General features: G+C 52.5%; 1 protein-coding gene across 3 annotated transcripts in view; it reads left to right on the top strand.

Moving 5' to 3' along the window:
- EIPR1 (EARP complex and GARP complex interacting protein 1) overlaps positions 1-20,181 on the top strand; it is a 96,828-nt gene that overhangs the window by 10,486 nt on the left and 66,161 nt on the right. For 2 of the 3 annotated variants that reach the window (XM_074331638.1, XM_074331640.1), the window contains one exon: positions 7,988-8,120. In XM_074331638.1, the coding sequence (XP_074187739.1) occupies positions 7,988-8,120 (133 nt within the window). Of the gene's footprint in view, positions 1-1,336; positions 1,469-7,987; positions 8,121-20,181 lie in introns of those variants that run through there. The other variant, XM_074331639.1, reaches the window with a different exon arrangement.

Raw genomic sequence — 20,181 nt, 5'->3', positions numbered from 1 at the left:
ATTCATTCCTGCAGGAAACGCTTTGGTCTGGTGATAGGGCTCTGTATTCCTCTCGCTGTTGTGTGCTGGGTACACAGATGAACAGATGTATTCATGCTCCAGTTTCAGTTTTTGGTGAAGTGGTGACACACAGACCCGCAGGTCGTTGCAGGGGTGTTGTGAGAGGTGTGTGCACAGGGGCCCGTGACCCAGGACAGGTGGCACTCGTTTCTCTCCATTGGCATTGGAGCCAGCACCACAGACAAGGTGGCTTTTTCCCTGCGGCCTTCAGACCCAGACGAAATGTGTGTCACTTTGTTGGTGGCCTGTTTTCTCATAGTCTGTGACTCATTCCTCAGGAGGGAGTCCTGGGGAGGAGCGGGTGGGTGAAGGGAGAGGCGAGCGGGAAGAGGAGGGTCAGACACTGCACGCTCTGTCCCCATGCGTGCTGGAGCAGTCGGCCCTCATGCTCAACACGCGTGTTCCCTCAATGAGGCACGTATGTTCCTTTCACACATGACGTGTTCCTCATGTGACACACATCCTGCTCACACATGACAGCGCTCCTTCCCGCACACATGTGCCACCTCTCACGCGTGACATGTTTCCTCCCCCATGTGATGGGTTGGCAGAGGCTCCTGGCAGTGGTCGCTGCGGGCGCCTGCCCCTGTCCTATGCTGGGTGGTGGCTGCCTGTGCGGTGGCTCAGCAGTTAGGGCTGCTCTTCGCCAGACGCGAGGTTCTTCCTACGTTTCCCACAATCTTATTGCAGCTTGATTATAGATTGCATTTTAAAATGTTGAAAAGGTTGTCATGGAATCTCTCTGCCTCCTTTCGCGTCCCCCTGAGCGGTTTCTGTCCAGTGAGGGCGACTGGAGCTGCGGTTGCTTCTGTGAACTTGTGTGAGGGGGGCGTTCACACGCCAAACCTCTGCACCCAGCAGCGTCGTGTGTCACCGTCTGGCCGTGTTATTTGTGTGGCTGTCTAGCAGCCGTGTACGGAGAGCACCCTTTGCAGTGCTCTTGGCGCGGGCACAGCTAGGTGCTGGTACAGAGGTAAATAAAGCGGGGTCCTGGTCCCCCACGAGCCTCCAGGATGGGGAAGGTGGGAGCTGGCCTGAGGAGGCCCCTGACTCCAGGGCTGGGGCCAGGGCAGGCCATTCCCACACCTGCCACCTCAGTGGGCAGAACAGGTGGTATTGACCCGTATTTAACATGAAGAAGTTGGCCCTAAGCAGTCACGTGGTTTTTCCAAGGTGACCCAGCTGGAATGTGGCAGAATGAGCACTGAACACCCTGCCCGCCCCTCTCTCCAGCGCCCTCCCCCTTGCTTCACTTTGCATTGTAACCACAAAGCCTGTGCCATGCGAGTGCATGTCCTGTTCACGTGTGTGCAGACCCCACGCACACAGGCTGTGCTGTGAGGCAGACGTGAGGCAGACGTTCCAAGGTCAGCACAGCACGCCCAGGCCCAGGCTCGGCCCCTGGCAGGTAGGAGGCTCACGGTTGGCTGTGCTGCTGCCACCGCTGCCGCTGAGGGAGCTGTGACAATGGAATCTCCTCTCCAGCAAGCCCCGCCCGTCCCCTTCCATTCCTGGGGAGTGGTGGCTGCTGGTCGGGGTTAATGGCCACTGGCTTTGCCGCAGGCCATCGCCTCGTCCCAGGCAGTCATTACTCCCCTAGGAAGTGCCCCCCACCTGAATCGTTACTACTTAATTCAGCTGTGCTGTTTCGGAACGTTTCTGGAGCTGTCACAGTTGCTGGCCTTTCTTTGTTGAAGGAAGTGCTTTGTTTTCTGGGCCCTTAATTTTGCACAGGACTCTGAGCTAGGGGCAGGATGAGCATTTCTGGAGCCTGTTCTCTCTCTGGCTTCTCCTTGGTGAGGAGGGCGGGTGTTTTTCTTGGAGGGTGTGTGGCCGTGGGTTGTCCAGGGGAAAGCGTGCCAGAGACCAGGAACCAGGGGTTTCAGATTGGAGGGGTGTGTTGGCTTGTGCACGGTGCTTTTCCCACGTGTTTTCTTTGCAGGTTGCCAACCCCCCCCCACACACACACAGAGGGGATGAGTGCCAGGCTGGCAGAGAGGGGGACCCACCGGTCCTTTCTCAGCACAGTCCTGGCGATGTGTTAGGACCAGTGGACAGGCTGATGTCCCTCAGGGCAATGACAGCACAGCTGGTGCTTTCGAGCTTTCCTTTACATTTTTTCTTTGTAATTTGTAAGCTCTGTGGTTCTGTATTTGTATGTTGATTAAGGGTGGCTTTGTCCCGCCCTCTCTGCCTGCAAGTCCTGTCCCTGGCCCCTCTGCAGACTAACCTAACCTCCGTTTTTTCCTCCCTTCCCTCCTTTCCCGGTCCCTTCCTCTCCCCTCTTTTCCCCTCTTCCTTTAATGAGGCAGCACTTTATTGCCCTGGATTATGGAAGCATCAGGAAGAGGAGCCTGGTTTCCGGTGAGGCTGGACCCAGTGGCTCAGCCACTTTGGCAGCACCCCATCACTCTCATTGCTGTATTTACTCAACGGCCGGCCGAGTTTAGGGACTCTAGTATGTGCCCTGCAGCCCTCAAGTTCAGTGTCTAAGGCCTGCTGTCTCTTGGAGATGCTGTCTGGGATTTGCCTGGACGACTAAGCCGCTCCTGTCCCAGGAGACGCGCGTGAGGGGCGTTGCGAGGCTGTGGAAGGTGGGCCCCTTTCTTCTGGGCTGTGGGCGTACTTTGGGCGTCACGGGTGGGTTGTGAATATACTGGGGCTTATTTGCTCAAGTGAAGAGTATTCACAGGGTAGGGGAACGGTGGCCCTACTATGGGCACGATGAGCGCTGGGCAGTGTGTAGCATGTTTGATCGTATCTCTTATTGAAAGTCCAGCCGAAGGACCAAGTTTAGGCTTCAGTTAGAACAAAGAGATCTTCGAAATCCAGTTCCCTAAACTTACGAATGTTGAAGAGCCCAGAGTGTGTGCCTCAGCCAAAATCACATAGTCAGGAAGTGGCAGAATCAGCTGGAACTCAGGTCTCCTACCCCAGGCCCCTCTCACGCAGCATGTCAGAAAGCAGCCGGACTGCCACGGAAACTGGGTTTTCCAGGGTGCTGACGTGAGCTGGGAGTAAAGAGAACAGGCGACACGGACCAGACGGATGGCTGCTGTATCCAGGATCGGGCCCCCGGCAGTATTCTGTCTTCCTCTTCAGGGACCGCTAGCCCAGAGGTCACTTCATCCTGGGTCATTAGTGGTGAGGCCCTGGCATGGGGTCTGCTCTGGGCGGGCCAGCTTCCCCCTGGTGAGGGCTCGCTGCTGTCCGTGGCAGGAAGAATCTTGCCCAGGGCTGGACCTTAAATTTCCCTAAGAGGGACACTTTGATTTCTCATTTCCAATGTTGTCTGCATTTTTTCTTCTTGAATTTTCGAGAGCGTGTTTACCTTCAGTTCAGTAAGAGAGATGAAATGGAAACAGGGCAGAGGCGGGACTCTTGTCCAGTCCTGGTGCCCACGTCCGGTCGTGGGCCCCTGAGGAGACGGGCTGTGGACGCAGGACCCCTGTCTCAGTCCTGATTCTTCAGGAAGCGAGGGCGAGTTCATTAGGACCTTCTTGGTGGGCTTTTAATACATTTTATAACTCTGACTCCTAAATCTTTATCACCCTGCACCAATTAATCCAATTAAACATGTTAATAATCGTAATTCAAAATCTATGAGTTTGATCTTCATTGTAAGCTGCTAAAAACATTTAAGAATGCAGACATGGCATGAAGACTTAAGGTGCAGTTTAAGTGCTACCCAGACGACCACACGTCTTCCCTGCCCTCTGAGCCAATAGTGATTGGCCTGTCTTGTGCCCCCAAGATCTTTTGCAGTCACCTTAACGAAAGTGCTTTCTCTGTGTTACTTGTTTTTGTAGCCGTCCTGTAACTGCCTCTATTTTTATCAGCAGAACATTTCTCTGTAGTTCTCGTGTGGGCTGGGTAGAGGGTGGTGCTCTGAGAATAGACACTTACCACACGGTCCCTTGTTCTGAGTCAGGAACTGCCTTGTATTTATTTTTTTGCTTCTCTGCTGCAGTGCAGAGCCCCCATTGTGGAGGGTGTGACATTTTCATGCACCCTGTGGTTTTGTGGGGCATCTCCATGTGCCCTATGGTTTTGTGGGGGAATCACCATACATCCTGATGGTTTTGTGGGGGGCATCTCCATGTGCCCCTGTGGATTTGTGAGGGCAAGCACCATGATGGGGGTTCAGAGCACATGCTCTGGAATTCTCTCTCTAACTGAAGGAGCCATGTTACTTGAACTGTTTCTTCACCTGTAGGTTGTGGCTATAACGGGCTATTGCAGGGCTCCTTTAGGATTAAAGGAACTAATGTGTGTAGAGTGGCACCGTGCCTGGCACGGATCCATATTGCCACGATGACTTTGATCCCTGTTTGTTTATGGTGGTGCTGTCTTATTCTTTCTGACCACGCCCAGATTAAAACATTTCATGAAGAGGAACACTTTGGACCTGTCCGTGAACCTCCTGTAAACCAGGATGGACTCGTCACACTTAAGGATGAAGGTTAAGGCCATGTTACCCAAGAGTGTCAGGTCAGGAGCCCTGGATCTGCGACTCCTCCCTCCTCCCTGCTCGGGGCAGGTAGACTTCCTCCGGCCTGAGCGTGTGGGAAACAAACCTGGAGGAAGAGTTGCTTGGACAGCATGTGCTCTGCGTCTTCACAGGAAAGAAAAGAGCTTTCTGGGAGGGCGGTGTGAAGAAAGACATATCCCCAGATGAGAGCAGGGGCTCTGGAGGAGCAGAAGCACTGGCGGCTGCTGGGACCTGGGAGACTTGAAGGGCGCTGGGGCGCGAGGGGGAGGGGGACGGGGTTCCTTGGTGGGTGGTAGGCGGAGCCGAGACAGGCCTTCCAGCTGGAGCCGCCCTGCTCCCACCATGGGGTCTCCTGGGCTTCAGTGCCCTGCAGAGGGCCACACTGGGCCTGGGGAGTAGTGTGTTTAAGGTGTTCTGTTTTACTGTTAGTGCCATTCCTAATAAGTAGGAAATGTATCAAACCCAAGGGGAAAATTTCTTGTTCACCCTAAGAATGCAAAAATTACTCCTGTGTTACCTTCTAGTCTATGTTCACATGTGACTTTTACATGATCACACGCCATTTTACATTCTGCTCTTAAAACTGAATGCTCTCGTAACCTTTTCGGTACTTATAATCGCTTTTAATCATGATTTTAAAAAAAAAGATTTTATTGGGGAAGGGGGAAGGGGTACAGGACTTTATTGGGGAACAGTGTTTACTTCCAGGCCTTTTTTCCAAGTCAAGTTGTTGTCCTTTCAATCTTAGTTGTGGTGGGTGCCGTTCAGCTCCAGGTCCAGTTGCCATTGCTAGTTGCAGGGGGCGCTGACCACCATCCCTTGCGGGAGTCGAGGAGTTGAACCGGCAACCTTGTGGTTGAGAGGACGCGCTCCAACCAACTGAGCCATCCGGGAGCTCAGCGGCAGCTCAGCTCAAGGTGCCACGTTCAATCTTAGTTGCAGGGGGCAGAGCCCACCATCCCTTGCGGGACTCGAGGAATTGAACTGGCAACCTTATGGTTGAGAACCCACTGGCCCATGTGGAAATCGAACCGGCAACCTTCGGCGTTAGGAGCACGGAGCTCTAACCGCCTGAGCCACCGGGCCGGCCCTCCTCTTTATTGTGGGTTTCATCACTGCTTCTGCGTATCTGTAGTTTGTTATTTTTCACTACTGTAAGTATTCCTTCTTATGAACATTCCCCAGTTTATTTGCCCATTTACTTTTGGTGGACATCTGGGCTGTGTATCACTTTGGCTATTGTGAGTAAAGCTATGAACATTCTTGCATGTCTCTGTTTTGGGGTGTGTTGGGTATATACCCAGCTGTAGAATTGCTGTGTCATGGGATGTATATATAATATATAGATATATAGGTATATATGTATGTATATATATATTTAGCTTTAGTAAATATTGCTGAATAGTCTTCGCAATAATCACTTAATAATCATTTAGTAATTAATTGTCAATAGGCTTTTTAATGGGTAACTTGTCCATGGAGGGAAAAAGTGTTTACAGGTATAGTTCCCTTGGGTGTAGAAAAGAGAAAGTGTCCAGTAAACCCTAACTTTTTAGAACAGTGCCACGTTATGGCTTAAGAAGCTGCCCATAGCAACATTTCCGAACCCCTGGGAAAACTGCATTGGGTTCTGAGTGCCGGGAGAACCGTACTGAACATAGTTTAGAGATACAGGAACACTCATGGTTTTCCGTCTCTCCTCGGAAGCGGGGACGGCGCTCGTGTATATGGCCCCGCCTGCCCTGTAAGCCGAGCACAGCTGCTGTCGAGGTCTGGTCGCCCTGGCGCTTGTTCCTTCGTCCTCATTGGACACGCAGGGAGACTGAAGTTCAGGGTCCCACAGGCTTCGAGTGGCAGAGGCGGGATTTGCACTCTACTCGACTGTGACCCTTAAGGGGACTGCAGGTTGTTATCATGTGCAGACACTGAGGAATTGTTAGGGATAAATGGGGACCCTCGGAAGCAGGCACAGAGTGCAGAGCCTTTGGGTGTCATGGGAACATTGTTTAAAATAGCTTTTAATGCTTGTTCTGATTGCAAAGTCATGCATACTAATCATGAGAGGATGTTAAAGATACAGCCGACCACAAAGGAGGAAAGGAGAAACCGCTCTCCTTAGTCCCACCGTCCAAAGATACCCAGTCACCTTCCAGCCTGTCTGTCCTTTGGACATGCTTGCTTGTGTAAACGGAAAATGTGGGTAGCGTTTGTACAGTTCTGCATTCGCTCTTTCCTCTGAAGTATAGATTACAGATCCTTTCACTGGCACTAAACAGTCTTTTTACACTGAATGGCTTCACGGTGTTACAGAACAATCAAATTCTACCATTTGTTTGAACAGTTCCCTATTGCCAGACATTGAGGTGATTTCTAATTTTTCATTATGATAATCAATGACACAGTGAACATTCTTGGATATAAATTTTTATGCAGATCCATGATTATTTTCTTAGTATAAATTTATTTTTAAAATAAAGGTCCTATTTCATTTTCTCATTGACTTGGGTATTGGTAAGCGAGTGAATGTGAAAATCATTTTAATTCCTCCAAAGTGATCCAGAAAAGCATGGAGATAGCATGTCTGACTTTTCATGTAGTGCTAAAGTGTCATACCGTGTTTCCCCCAAAATAAGACCTAGCGGGACCACCAGCTCTAATGTGTCTTTTGGAGTAAAAATTAATATAAGACCTGGTCTTATTTCACTATAAGACGGTATAATATAATATAATATAATATAACATAACATAATATAATATGTAATATCAGCTATAATATAATATAATACAATACAATATAATATAATATGATATAATACCAGTTCTTATATTAATTTTTGCTCTGAAAAATGCATTAGAGCTGATAGTCTGGCTAGGTCTTCTTTTCGGGGAAACACGGTACTATTATAATTAATGTTATAAGATCATAGTGTTTACAGCTGCTGCTGGCTTCATTTTTAGAAAGAATTGTAAGGTGTGCTGACGTACCATCCTTTCTCATCGCTTCCAGCCGCAGCCACTTGACATATGTCAGGCCCGCTCGGTTGGGCAGAGCTGGGTAATCCCAGGCCTGAGGACGCAGCGGTGCCCAGCCTGCCCCCCCTCCCCACAGCCCCTTAGCAGTTCCCAGAGGCTTGTGGCTGATTGCACAGCCCTGTAGGACTGGCCTTGCCACCAGCCATGGCACGACCCAGCTCTGGTGTCTTGCTTCCTTGGGACTGGATACGCCGGGGCCGTGTTATGTGGCTGCAACCTTCACTGCAGTCGCAGGCACCTCGTGCTTAGCTCCTGAGAGGGATTCAGTAAGATGATGTACAGAGGTGGATGCTGGTAGTAGGGTAAGATTGACCACTGGTTAAGATGTTAAAGGTGCGTGTGATTATTTGTGTCACGGTTTCATGAAGTGAGGCCCTAATGTGCTCTCTGTTGTATTTGTAGATCCACATCATCGATTTTGACGACGAAAATAACATTATAAATAAGAATGTCCTTCTCCATCAAGTGGGTGAAATCTGGCACATCAGCGCCAGCCCTGCAGACAAAGGTGTGCTGGCCACCTGCTACAATAAAAGTGAGTACTCTCGGCCAATCGTGTGCACCCTGGGGGCGAGTACTCAGCCGTTTGTGTGTGTCCATTGGGGGGTAGCGTGAGTACTCTCGGCCATTTGTGCGCCTGTTAGGGGTTAGGAGGTAGTGAGTACTTCAGCTGTTTGTGTGTGCCCATGAGGGGATTAGCGTGAGAACTCCCAGCCATTTGTGTGCGCCCATCAGGGGTTAACATGAAGGTGCTCATGTATTGCTAGTGGACTGGCACAAGATTTAGAGGATCTGATCGATGATGGTGCTGCGCGTGCAGAGCTGCTGCCCTGTGTGGGCGGATGCTGCAGCAGTTGCTATAATCCCAAATCTAAGGCCAGGAGCTGGAATCATCACTGTTCCAGGAACTCTGTCCCCCGGGGGCAGGCAGAGTAATCTGCTGGAGGTTGTAATGGACGTGGGTGTACGTCATGTGGCTCCACCACTGGTGGTGTGGCTGGCTTGGCCTCTTTTTTGTTGCCTGCATGTATGTGTGGTAGACATTACAAGGTAAGGAGAGCCCATGACTGCCCAGTTCTCTGATGGGTCTTATATTAATGTTTGCTTCAAAAGATGCATTAGAGCTGATTGTCCGGCGAGGTCTTATTTTTGGGGAAACACGGTATGTAAGCCAGAACAAGCCTTGTGGGTTTTGTTTTTTTTTGCTAGGTAGTTTCTAAAATGTTTCTTTCATTTGTCCAGCGTACCAAAATGCTTTTCCGCATTCTACAATCTTTAGACACTTGTAACACATTCTTTCTCATCTTTCCTTTCATATCCTAGCTTCAGAATATTATTCTACAGGCTTGTCTTCCTTCTGTTCTCAGTTTGGTTATCAGGATGCCCCGTTTCTAGAATTCTATGATTAGAGTGTCTGTTTTCATAGAATTCTGCATGGTTTCTTTCTACTTTATTTTCACATCTACCTTTTTTTTTTTTAATACTTTTCTTCAGGGCAAAAAATTATGTTCTGAAAGGTCTTTCCACCCTGTGCGTCCTCTCTTGTTCTTAGCTTTTACTGGCTTTATTCCCTTGACGGCGAGCGGCCTACCAGGGAACCCGCTCTCACTTTCCTTTCTGCGTCCTGTCAGCAGGGTTAGGGGAGAGCTTCTCACCCACTGAGAGAGCTTTCTGTCTGCTTTGTCATCTAGTCTCTGACGATAGGCCGTTACTATGCAGTGGGTTGTGATGGCTGGTGGTTCCACCCTAAATCTGCCCCTAGCGTACTTGGGATGGTAACATACCTTTGTACTTTTGTATAAATAGCCATTTGGTTCCAGAACTAAGAAGAATGATTAACTGACCTAGCACATGAGTGCCCTCGCTCCCCACTCCGCCTCTGTACACTGGTGTTTATGGTCTTGAGGGTTTGTCCCTGGACAGCTCTGCGTGCACGTCCCATGTGAGGCCGATGGTCACTGCACAGCATTGTGTCCCATTGTCTCCCCCACCCACCCCTGGCACTGCTGGTCCTTCTGCCTCCACTTGCCTTTAGCCAGAGTACACCCCGCCCCCTTTTTATGGGAGGGAGGTTGGAGATGAACAGAAGTTTCTACAAATGAAAACAGGGGTAGTCTCCTTCCAGAAAAGTCACTTGCAGACTTTTTTGACCAGTCTCCTTTTGATTATCTCCAGGTCGGCTGACCTTAATTTCACCTCAGATCCCTTCAGCTTTGGCATATAACACAGCAGGCAGAGAGCGGTGTCCCATCACCTGTACTGTAGTCTGTAGGTTAAAAGCTGGTCGGTGGCCCTGCCCACACTCGCGGGGAGGGGACTGCAGAGAGCTGTGACCCCTGGGGACTGGCACGTCGGCCCTGGCGTGTGTCTGAGCAGCGCCTGCCGCCCCGGGAGCCATGTCCTCACCTGTGCATCACAGTCGTGTCCTCCAGAGTCCACGCTGTGATGACATCTGCCCAGAGGCGCCTGCCCCTCGTGCCCTCAGCCCCAGCTGCTCAGCTGCTTCCGGGTGTGGTCTGCACAGTTCACCTGCTGCCCTGCGAAGCTGTGACGTCATCTGCCCGTGCACCCGTCACAGTGGTGGGGCAGGCCTGGGGGAGCAGTCCCTCCCAGAAGGGGAGAATGGGACGCCCGAGGAGCCGCTGCCCCTGGGCCGCCCCATCTGTCTCTGCCCTGCAGGCTTCTGGCTCTGAGCTCCATGTCATCGTTCCTTCTTTACGGAGCAGTGTGTACAGCTGAGGACAGCTGCAGCCCGCTCCTGCCAGGGCAAGTGTGGGCCAACGGTGAGCCTGCATTCATTCGTCCTCCTTCCTCCAGTTTCCAGAACATTCTTAGCTCCCTCTCAGCCTTCACTGGCAGTCTTCTGTGTGCCTGTGCCTTCAGCTGTCTTTGGAGGCAATCTAGGCTTTTCTGTCGTGCTCCTCAAGGCTTTTGCAGCCCCCACCCCCTGCTGGGTTCCAAAGCCGCTCCCACATGTTAGGGGTTTCTTACAGCCACACCCCACTTCTGTGCCCCGAATTTTGTGTTCACTTTGCTGCGTAGGAAAGTCCCGTGAACGCTGCGGCTCAAACGCCTCTTACTGCAGTCACAGGTCAGTGCGGCCTAGCGGGGTCCTCTGTCGGGTCCCTGGGCCGCTCCCGGTGTCACCCGGGCTGTGCACATGGGGTTCGGGTCCTCTTGCAGGCTCACTGGTTGGTGGCAGAACCCCATTTGACCTGTAGGCGCCCGTGTGCTTGCTGGCTGGCAGCGGGTGCTGCTCTTGGCCCGCAGAGGTTGTGAATGGGTGTGGGTGTGAATCACCCCATTTGGGCGGTTCCTGCGGGTCGTCCTATCTGCAGGCTCAGCTACAGCACTTCCTTCGCGTCACCCTGTGTGTCTTGATGTGCAGGCAGGGTTCCCGAGACCCATTGGGCTGCACAGCCCTTCTGTGAGCCTTCTCCTAACCCGCCCACCACTCCAGGAAGAAGGACACCGCTGTTCCCAGCATTTGTGGCTAAGTGCCAGGACTCTTCTGCCATAGGCAGCTCTGAGGGGCTTCAGTCCTGCACTGAAGGCTGGTTTCTGGCATGACTGCCGCGCGTCCCGACTTCCCTAACCGGCAGGGAGCAGCCCAGCCCGTCATCCCCTGAGCTCTTCTGGGCTCAGACCTGGTCAGCGTCAGCTGCGCTGTGCATATCATGTTCAGGAGTAGCCTCCAGACTGTAATAGTTCAGCCGCCTCCAGAGGAGCTTGGAGTCAGAGATCCACTCACCGCACCTGACTTCATACAGAAAGGACGTTTTAAGGTGACTGACATGGTTTGCAGACAGACACTCGTGGCCTGTTTTCTTGCACCGAGCTCTCCCACCAATCACAAGGTTCCACACTGCAACAAGCTGAATATGAATTAAGCCCCAAGCATCACAAACTTGGGTTAAAATGGACGCTTACGTTGTCACCCCGTCATATCAGGTCTCTCATAAAGAGCAGAACTGCACTCGCCCGCTCTGTCTTCCGCTGGAGGGTTCCTTGTCTCATGCTTGCCATGTGGGCTGGTTGAAGGCTGCTGGCAGGTGTTATCGCTGACGCCCATGTTCATCTACCGCTGGGAGCTTGTACGTGCTGCAGAAGCCGTGGTGCATCTCTGATGCCCCTCGCACGTGTTTCCCGTCCCCGTTCTGCAGCGGCCCCCACTTTTTGTTTCCATTGCTGTGCACGGTATTTTGGATACTGGTAGCACCTTTTAATCACGAGACCGACGGCCTCTGAGCCGTGCATCTCACACCCATGTGGTGCCTGGTGGAGGGGCTGCCGAGGGCAAAGGCGGAAGGACGTCCCTGGGGCCAGCCTCCAGGAATGTCTTGTAGGGGCTGCTTGCCATCTGTGTCCCCTTCACAGGTCCTTAAATCTTTTATGGATCCTACTGGGAGGAAAGGGTCCATGGAAAAGTGGGCCTCTACTCAGAGCCTAGAAACCAAACCCATGGGGGTGCCCTACTCCTGAGAAACTTTGGAATTCTTTGTTATAAACATGCAAAAGCCCCTACACATTAGCTGAAGTCTGTACTATGATAGAGCTCTTATGCGTGCCCGCGCACATGCACGTGCACACACACGTGCACACACACGTGCACACACACACACGTGCACACACACGTGCACACACGTGCGCACATGTGCACTGGAATGTCACAGTGGCCTTGTACATAAGTATGGAAAATTGGATTAGCTCTTAACTTGTTCTTAAAAATGCAAACGAGGAACCCTCCCTCTAGATCTTGCACTGTCCTGCTTGGAGGAGGGCAGTGAGTAAGGCAGTGTTACACCACCACACACCCAGGCAGCTCCTATCTGCAGGTGAGAAACTCCTTGCACTTATATTGTCTTCAAAACTGTTTAGAGAAGTGATAGCGAATCTGCCGTAGGTAACAGTAACCTAAAATTCAAACTCTCTGTCCGCTCAAACCATACACCCATCTATCCTAGTATACTTCTCTGTCTTGTGGGGAGCAAGTCATCATGGATTATTGATAGGGACCTGTGACTGCCATCCATCTGATTTTAGCCGTCACCTGTGACGACTGTAAAAAATACATTCTCCAAGTCAGAGTGGCGGGGCATTGTATGTACAGTAAACTCTTGGACCTTTTCCTACTAGGATGAAGATTTTAAAAACCTCTAGCTTTCTTTCTGATAGTTTTACAAGAAAAATGCGTCATTGTGGAAGCAGAATGAGGGCCTGGGACGGTGAGGCTGTCCCCACAGACCTCTGAATCCCGGAGCGCTGGGAGTCTGCACAGAAACTGGGTAAACAGCTGGTCCCATGTGGAACTGGGGTGGTGGCTGGTGACGGGCCCCCCTCGGGACACAGCTAAGCACACAGAAGTCACACAGAAGTGAACCTTCAGTCCTTGCTCGACACTCACCCTGGAAGGACCGTCTCTGCAGCCCGGACGCGTCCTGGACACTCCGGGAACCGACACAGGACTGTGTGTCACTGATTTCTGCCTGTGCAGCTGCGTCTGCACGCGCTCCCACTCCAAACCGCGCTCCCGACAGGCCTCATGCTGGGCTGTGGGTCCTGGTTCCATGTCCGGATTCCTGTTCTCGCCTGTTACCTGAAGGTTCTTGAGGAAAAGCATGTTTTACATAAACTGTAACAGACTTTAAAAATTATGACTTGCTGCTTCAATTTCCTTTTCACCTGAATCAGTGTGTCTGTTTTTCTGTCTGCTCACACCATTGTGTGTCTGTCCTGTGTATCTGTTGTGTTTGTTGTGTGCCTGTCGTGTCTGTGCATCTGTTGCCATGTGTCATGTATGTATCTGTCATGTGTGTCTTGTATGTGTTTCGTGTGTGTCTCTTGTCTGTCCCTATGTTGTGTGTGTGCCTGTCATGTCTGTCGTGTGTGTATGACGTGTGTGCTTGTCGTGTATGACTGTCTCGTGTGTGCACTTGTGGTGGCTGGCTGCACCCCGGGCGCTCTCCCGGGCAGCAGGGGGCGCCAGCGTCCTCTCACTGCCGCCTCCTCACTCCCGTCCTTCCTGCCGCCCTCCCCTCCTGGTCCCCTTGGGCTTTGCCCTTAGCCCGATGCCATTTTGAAAGCTTTCTTGTGCTTCTCGGGTGTATCTTTAACTATTGTCACAGACACGAAGACCTTGCTTGAAAAGCACATTTCAGAATGGGGCTCCCTGCTGGCCTCTTGCTGAGGTGACCCAGGACAAGCGTTCGCTCCTACCTCAGTGGTCTGGGGCTCAGTGGGGGAGCAAGGACTGAGCTCAGGGCCCTGACCCACACCCCCGGCTCCCAGGGGCCCCTCTCAACCCCCAGGCTCCTCAATGTGGTGGGAGCAGGCCGCGTCCCCAGATGGGAGAGCCATGGCTGCCTGGCCCGGGGTTCGGGTCGGTGATAATCGCCTGTGAGAACACTCAGCTCACAAGAGGAACCAGTGTCCTGCGGCTTGTGATGATTAGAAAGGCGGCCCGGGGTGGCATGGTGGGGCCTTGTCGCCATTTCCACTCCTGGAGTCAGCGACTGAGTGTGGCTTGTGTCCAGTCGGTTCCTAGGGGCCTGCCAGTGTCCCCGATGTTCTGAGCCCTCCGGGCTGCAGGTGCCACCTTGCACGCTCTCCCAGGACTTCGTGTGTCAGCGGTGGGGTGAGGTGCCGAGCCAGCGATGCCCGGCTGCCCTGTGGCTCCCTGTCTGGGTGCTCTGGGAGCGGGGTCAGAGGACGGCTGTCCATTCAAAGCGGCAGTTTTCCATTTATCTCTGCACCAAATTAGGAGAAATTGCAGTTTTAGTTTGAATGATTACTTTTGGAAATAAGCTAAGGGGAGAAGTGGGTTTCCCAGAAAATTATTTTAAGGCCTCTCTTCATGGAACCACAATACTGAGATACAATGGTTGCAATTCCTTTGATGAAGGGAGTGCATGAGAGGCAGGAGGAAAATCAGAATCCATGGGAACCCTGTCAAGTGTCTGCTAATTCAAGAGGGGCTGGGATGCCCTTGGCTCCACACACGGTCCTGTTGCTTTTGAAGCACGTGGGCTGTATGTCTGTGGTTGAACTTACTCTGTATTTCCGTGCAGATATGGAAAGCTGGGACACTTCCTTTTTTTCAGGGTATAGGTGCTAAAGCTAGAAAGCAGAGAGTGAAGTTTTCTCATGATCCCAGGGCCAAGAAATAGCACCATGAAAAGAAAGAAGTTGGGGAATTCTGGCAAGAGAGCTGTCGCTTTGGAGAACCGCGCTGTTGGGGAGGTGGAGGAGCGTGGCCTGGCGACGCCGAGAGCCAGCTGTGGTCAGACCCGCCTACCCTCAGTGCCGACCTGAAAGCATCCCCACGGTGCCACCTGTCTGCCATTTTCCTACCAGACCAAGCAAAATATGTTTGAAATGAAAACGTTTTGTATTCTATTTTGTACTTAAATATTTTGTGGGCTGTCATTTTTCTGTGACTAAGAGTAGAGTTGCTAGACCTCCCTTCATTAGAATAGCTGTGCACTAAGCAGAGTGTCTGCTGAATATGATTTCATTGGAGACAGAAGCCCAGATGGGCCAGCAGTGGAGTGTTTGTGCTGTGTGTGTGGGGTGTGTGCTCTGTGTGGGGTGTGTGCTCTGTGTGTGTGTGTGTGGGGGGGGTGCTGTGTGGGGGTTGTGTGGGGTATGTGAGAGGTATGTGCTCTGTGTGTGGAGTGTGTGCTGTGAGTGGAGTGTGTGTGCTCTGCATGTGGAATGTGCGTGCTCTGCGTGTGGAGTGTGTGCTGTGAGTGTGGTGTGTGCTCTGCGTGTGGAGTGTGCGTGCTCTGCGTGTCAAGTGTGTGCTGTGAGTGTGGAATGTGCGTGCTCTGCGTGTCGAGTGTGTGCTCTGAGTGTGGAATGTGCGTGCTCTGCGTGTCGAGTGTGTGCTCTGTGTGTGGAGTGTGCGTGCTCTGCATGTCGAGTGTGTGCTGAGGGTGCTTGCGTTGTGTTTTCTTTATTCATCCATTGATGGACCTTAGGATGTTTCCATGTCTTGGCTGTTGTAAATAATGCTGCTCTGAACATGGGGGTGCAGCAAATTACCTGAAATCTCAACATCTCCTTTATCTCTTCAGAAGTATGTGTATTTTACAGACCCAAATATTTTGCTGCTTGGGTCTTGGGTGTGTCCTAAGCGTCCTAGTTCCTTTGGAATTATTCCTTTGGCACCAAGTTCTGTGATTGTCTTCGTAAACATTTTGCACCAGGCTTTGTCCTCCCAATTGGGATGTGGGGTCGCAGAGGGACTCAAATGTATTCACCTGTGCAGACCCCCACCCCCAGTCCCGAGAGCCACTCGGGCGAGTGCAGTGGACCATGTGACCAGAGTCTGTTCTGGCTTCTGAGTTTTGAGGAGCAGGTGGGGAGAATCCTGGTTGCCAGGGGTTCACTGCACATTGCCGAAGTCATTAGATTCCTGGTTTGGGATACTGAGGGCGACAGTAGCGAGAGTTCAGATAACAGGGGACACCTGCATGGTTTCTGGACCATCATCCCATAGAAATCAGACGGATTCTAGAATATGGGGAAGTTTTTAATAAGCTTTTTTTTTCTTCTGAGATTGAATCCTGTGTTGTTTCTTAAACTCCTAACTAACCTCTTTGGATCCCATCTGTGTCATTTCTCTGTCCTCATTGACTTTCTGTAGCACCTCCAAATTTAGTATCATCTGGAAGTTTAATTAATGTGCTGTTTACTGCTCCTTCCAGATCACTAATGAAGATGCTAAATGAGACTTGATCCCCAGAGCACCCCACTGGACACCTTCTCACAGCTTAGCATTCTGTCATTTATCAGTGCACTTCGTTATGGTCCTTCCTCCAGGTTTCAGGCCACCAGAGGATGCTTACACAAAGCCCAATTTGAATTAATTTTTCCGGGAAGACTGTGAAAAACACTGCTCCAGATTCCTCCCGCAGCCCCAGACGTGTTGTTTGCTGTGTTCCTGCACGGCCTGGTGATTTCCGGGTGATTTGCCTCCGCACGTGGCCCTTGCCACTTCACGCTATGGCTTTGGGAGGCGAGGACCCAGCCGTGAGGTGACTCCCGCCTGACGTGCTGTGCTTAGTCTTAGTGTGAGTGGGTCGCCGTGACAAATCGCACACGCTGGGGGCTTAAGCAGTGGTACTGTGCCTTGTCAGTCCTGAGCGATCAGGGTCGGCAGGGCTGGTTCCTCAGGGCCTCTGTCCTGGGCGTGGGGACGGCCGCCTTGTCCCTGTGTCCTCGCGTGGTGTCCGTCTGCGTTCTGATCTTCTTGTCTTATGAGGACAGCAGTCAGACTGGATCTGGGGCCACCCTAGTGACCTCATCTTACCTTAATCACCTCTTAAAGGCCCCACCCCCAAGTGCAGTCACATGCTGAGGTGCTGGGGTTCTGGACTTCCACATGTGGATTTGGGGGGACACGATTCAGCCCTCAGGAGCCGTGGATCCTTGGATTCGTTTATTTATATGGGAGGTTGGGGAGGTGGTTCTACCTTGATTAGGACCTCAGACCAAATGTTAGGTAATTTGCCGGCCATCACACCACGTTCCTGGTGGGTCACGATTCCGTCCAGGTGTAAGAAGCACAGTAGGCCTCAGCTGGCAGAGCTCTGCTTCTGTGTTTTTGACCGTAGGTGAGACCCTGACTGCCCGCGATCTATGCTGCTGAGCCATTTTGAGTTGCTCACTGTTGACACGATGTTTGGGATGCAGCTGGAGCGGCTTTGCCTGGAGAGGCGTGGCCGGGATGGTGGGCGTGGCCAGGGAGCTGTGCTGGAAGGGGCGTGAGCAGGGACCGGCTGGAGGCGTGGCCTGGGGGTGTGGCCTGCAGGGGCGTGGCCTGCAGGGGCGTTGCCTAGAGAGGCGTGGCCAACAGGGGCGTGGCCGGGATGGTGGGCGTGGCCAGGGAGCTGTGCTGGAAGGGGCGTGAGCAGGGACCGGCTGGAGGCGTGGCCTGGGGGTGTGGCCGAAGCCCGTGCCCCGGGAGCCCGTGTCGTGGGCCTGCGGGTGGAGATGCTGGGACAGGCTATGGGGCTCCAGGATGAAAGCTCCCGGCGGTGTGCGGGCTAATGGGGTCATGGAGCTAGTGCAGCACAGGGGCAGGCGCTGTACAAGCAGCAGCTGAACAGCCAGGCCGGGTGGTGACTACGCGTGAGCCCTGGGTCCTCACAAAGAGCAGGACTTCCTGGGCCGAGGGCATTTCAGTGTCCCTTAGTCTGATCTGGCTGGGCGTGGGCAGCTGCCACTCAAACGGCAGGTCAGAGGGACGCATCCCAGCCCCACAGCCAGATGAGTGCGGGATCCAGTCTGTGTTTTCAGAAGGGCAAAGGAGCGGTGACAGGCTCACCAGGTCACCGATGGCCATGGGACGCCCTGCTCACCAACTGCCTTGCTACTGCTTCTCTGCCTGTGAGTGTCATGCACGTCACTCTGTGGTCCTGTGACTCACCAGACATAAAACTATGTGAAAATAGTCTTTAAAAATGGTGCAAGTATTCAGAAAATGAGAAAAACCTCAATATGCTGGTAAATAAAATTTCAGGAAGACCAGAAGAGGGTCTTTAAAAATAAAAATTAATATGAACCCAAGATGTAGAAGAAAGTTATGGCAAAGTGGTTTATAAATTAATTTTAGAAGTCTTCTATATAATTGGCCACTTGCTTAAGTCATCCCGTGACCCCAGTCAAGGGTGGGTGAGTGGCAGCTGGTGTTAGCGGCAGCTGGAATCAATCTCATGCCCCCGCATTCCGAGCGAGCATCCTGCATCAGGGCTGGGATGAATTTTTCAGCAGAGGAAGGTGAAATGTCAGGAAGACTGTAGCTCATGCCAGTGCAGGGTCCTTGGGAAATTAGAACAGTGCAGAGCTGACAGAGCAGCAGGCCGCTGACATACTGGTGGAAATGCTGCTGGCGGCGGCTCCCCACCCCTCCTGCTCTTTCGCAGGCAGCCCCCCTCGCCTGCTCTCCACGTGGGAGTGAGCAGAGGGCACATTGGTCACTGACCCAGGCCACAGGTTCAGGGCAGCCGACAGCCCATAGCCGACAGCCGGAGCGCTTGCTGTGGTCGTGGGGGCGGCAGTGGGAGGCAGCGGCAAGGGCTCTGTGGCCCCTGCTGATTAAGGCCTCAGGGTGAGCTGGGGGGTCAGAGGCACAGAATGGCTTCTTTCCGGCCTCCACCCCCTCCCCACTCCCACAGGGAGCCCGTTTTCTCCTCCCTTTTCTGCCCAGGCCCCAGCTTGGGCCCTCAATTTCTCACCTCAATGATTACAATTCGACTCCTATAACTAATTTCCCTAAAATACAGATCCCGGCTCTCAAGTCTGCCTCCCAGAAGCTGGCAGTGCTTCCCTGGGAGCTGACAAAGCCCAGAGCACAGCCTGTCAGTCTGGGCAGTGGGGTTCTGGTCCTGGGCCTGACATTTGTCAGCCCTGTGGCCTTGAGCAATAAGGACCCTCCCTAAGCCTAGTCGCATCTGTACCACTGGGGACAGAATCATGGGATCCGGGTGACCCTTCCATGCCCTAACGTGTGACGTGCTGGAGTGGTGCCCTTCATTGTCTGTGTGCTTGCCCCAAACTGCCCTTCCCCCCTCAGCTCCTGGGTCACCCCACAGTGCTGGGGCCCCATGTCCACCTGAGTTGCCCCTGTACTTCTGTAATTCTGGCTGCTTTTCATGCAAATCTCTCTGCCTTAAACATTCCTCATCCAAATCTCTGCCTGTCAGTCAATCCCATCCTTCAGCGATCAGTCTGTCACCCATGTCCTCCTCACCTTCATCTCCAACCCTCTTCCCATCGCCCCTCAACCAGACTGTGTGGGGGTGGGTGGGGAGGGGCACCTCTTGTCTCCATGAATGAGGGCTGGTCACCCAGCCTCACTGTCGCTGGGTCCCCACTGGACCAGGATACGTAATATACTCGCCTTTCTTAGTGGTTTGTGGTGAAGCTAAGATGGGAGTATACTTCAGAAGTCAGGTTACCAGAGAAAACAGGGTACCCCATAAAACTTGAATTTCAGATACACAAGGAATAATTTTTTAATATAAGGATGTCCTATGCAAAATATTTTTATTTTTCAATTGGGCAACCCTAGTCAGAGGGCACGCCCCAGGTATGAGGCTTAGATACCACCTGTTCTAGAGAGAGCTGGCCTGTGGACGGGGCACCCCTGTCAGACGCAGAGGCAGGCAAAGCAGCGGGAACCATCAGGAACTTTCTTCAGCCTGGGAACAGAGATTTAGCTGAAATAACCAGCAGAGTGCCCTTCCACCGGCACTGTATTGCCAGAGCACAGGCATGGCGGGTGTCCTGGGTCTTTCTCCCTATCTAAAGCAGGTGACACGTCTTGGGGAAGCCATCCCTCCAGGCTGGGCTGCTGCCTCTCTCCTCTGCACCATTTCATTGGTGCCTTTTCCCGCCTGTCCTTGTGACTTGGAGTTGGCGGTCTACTTGCTTGCCTGCCCTGCTCCTGGGAGAGCCATGTCAGAGGTGTCCCGTCTCCAGTCCAGCGCAGGTCCCCTCATCAGGGACAAACAGTGTTGACTGAGTGGGCATGGCCCTACATATGCCCGAGACGCTCAGCTTCCAGCTGTGCTGGCCACGCTGGTCCTCAC

This window comes from Rhinolophus sinicus, linkage group LG05, assembly GCF_036562045.2.
Source record: "Rhinolophus sinicus isolate RSC01 linkage group LG05, ASM3656204v1, whole genome shotgun sequence".
NCBI classification, from domain to species: domain Eukaryota; kingdom Metazoa; phylum Chordata; class Mammalia; order Chiroptera; family Rhinolophidae; genus Rhinolophus; species Rhinolophus sinicus.
This window is presented reverse-complemented; position numbering and strand designations above follow the sequence as displayed.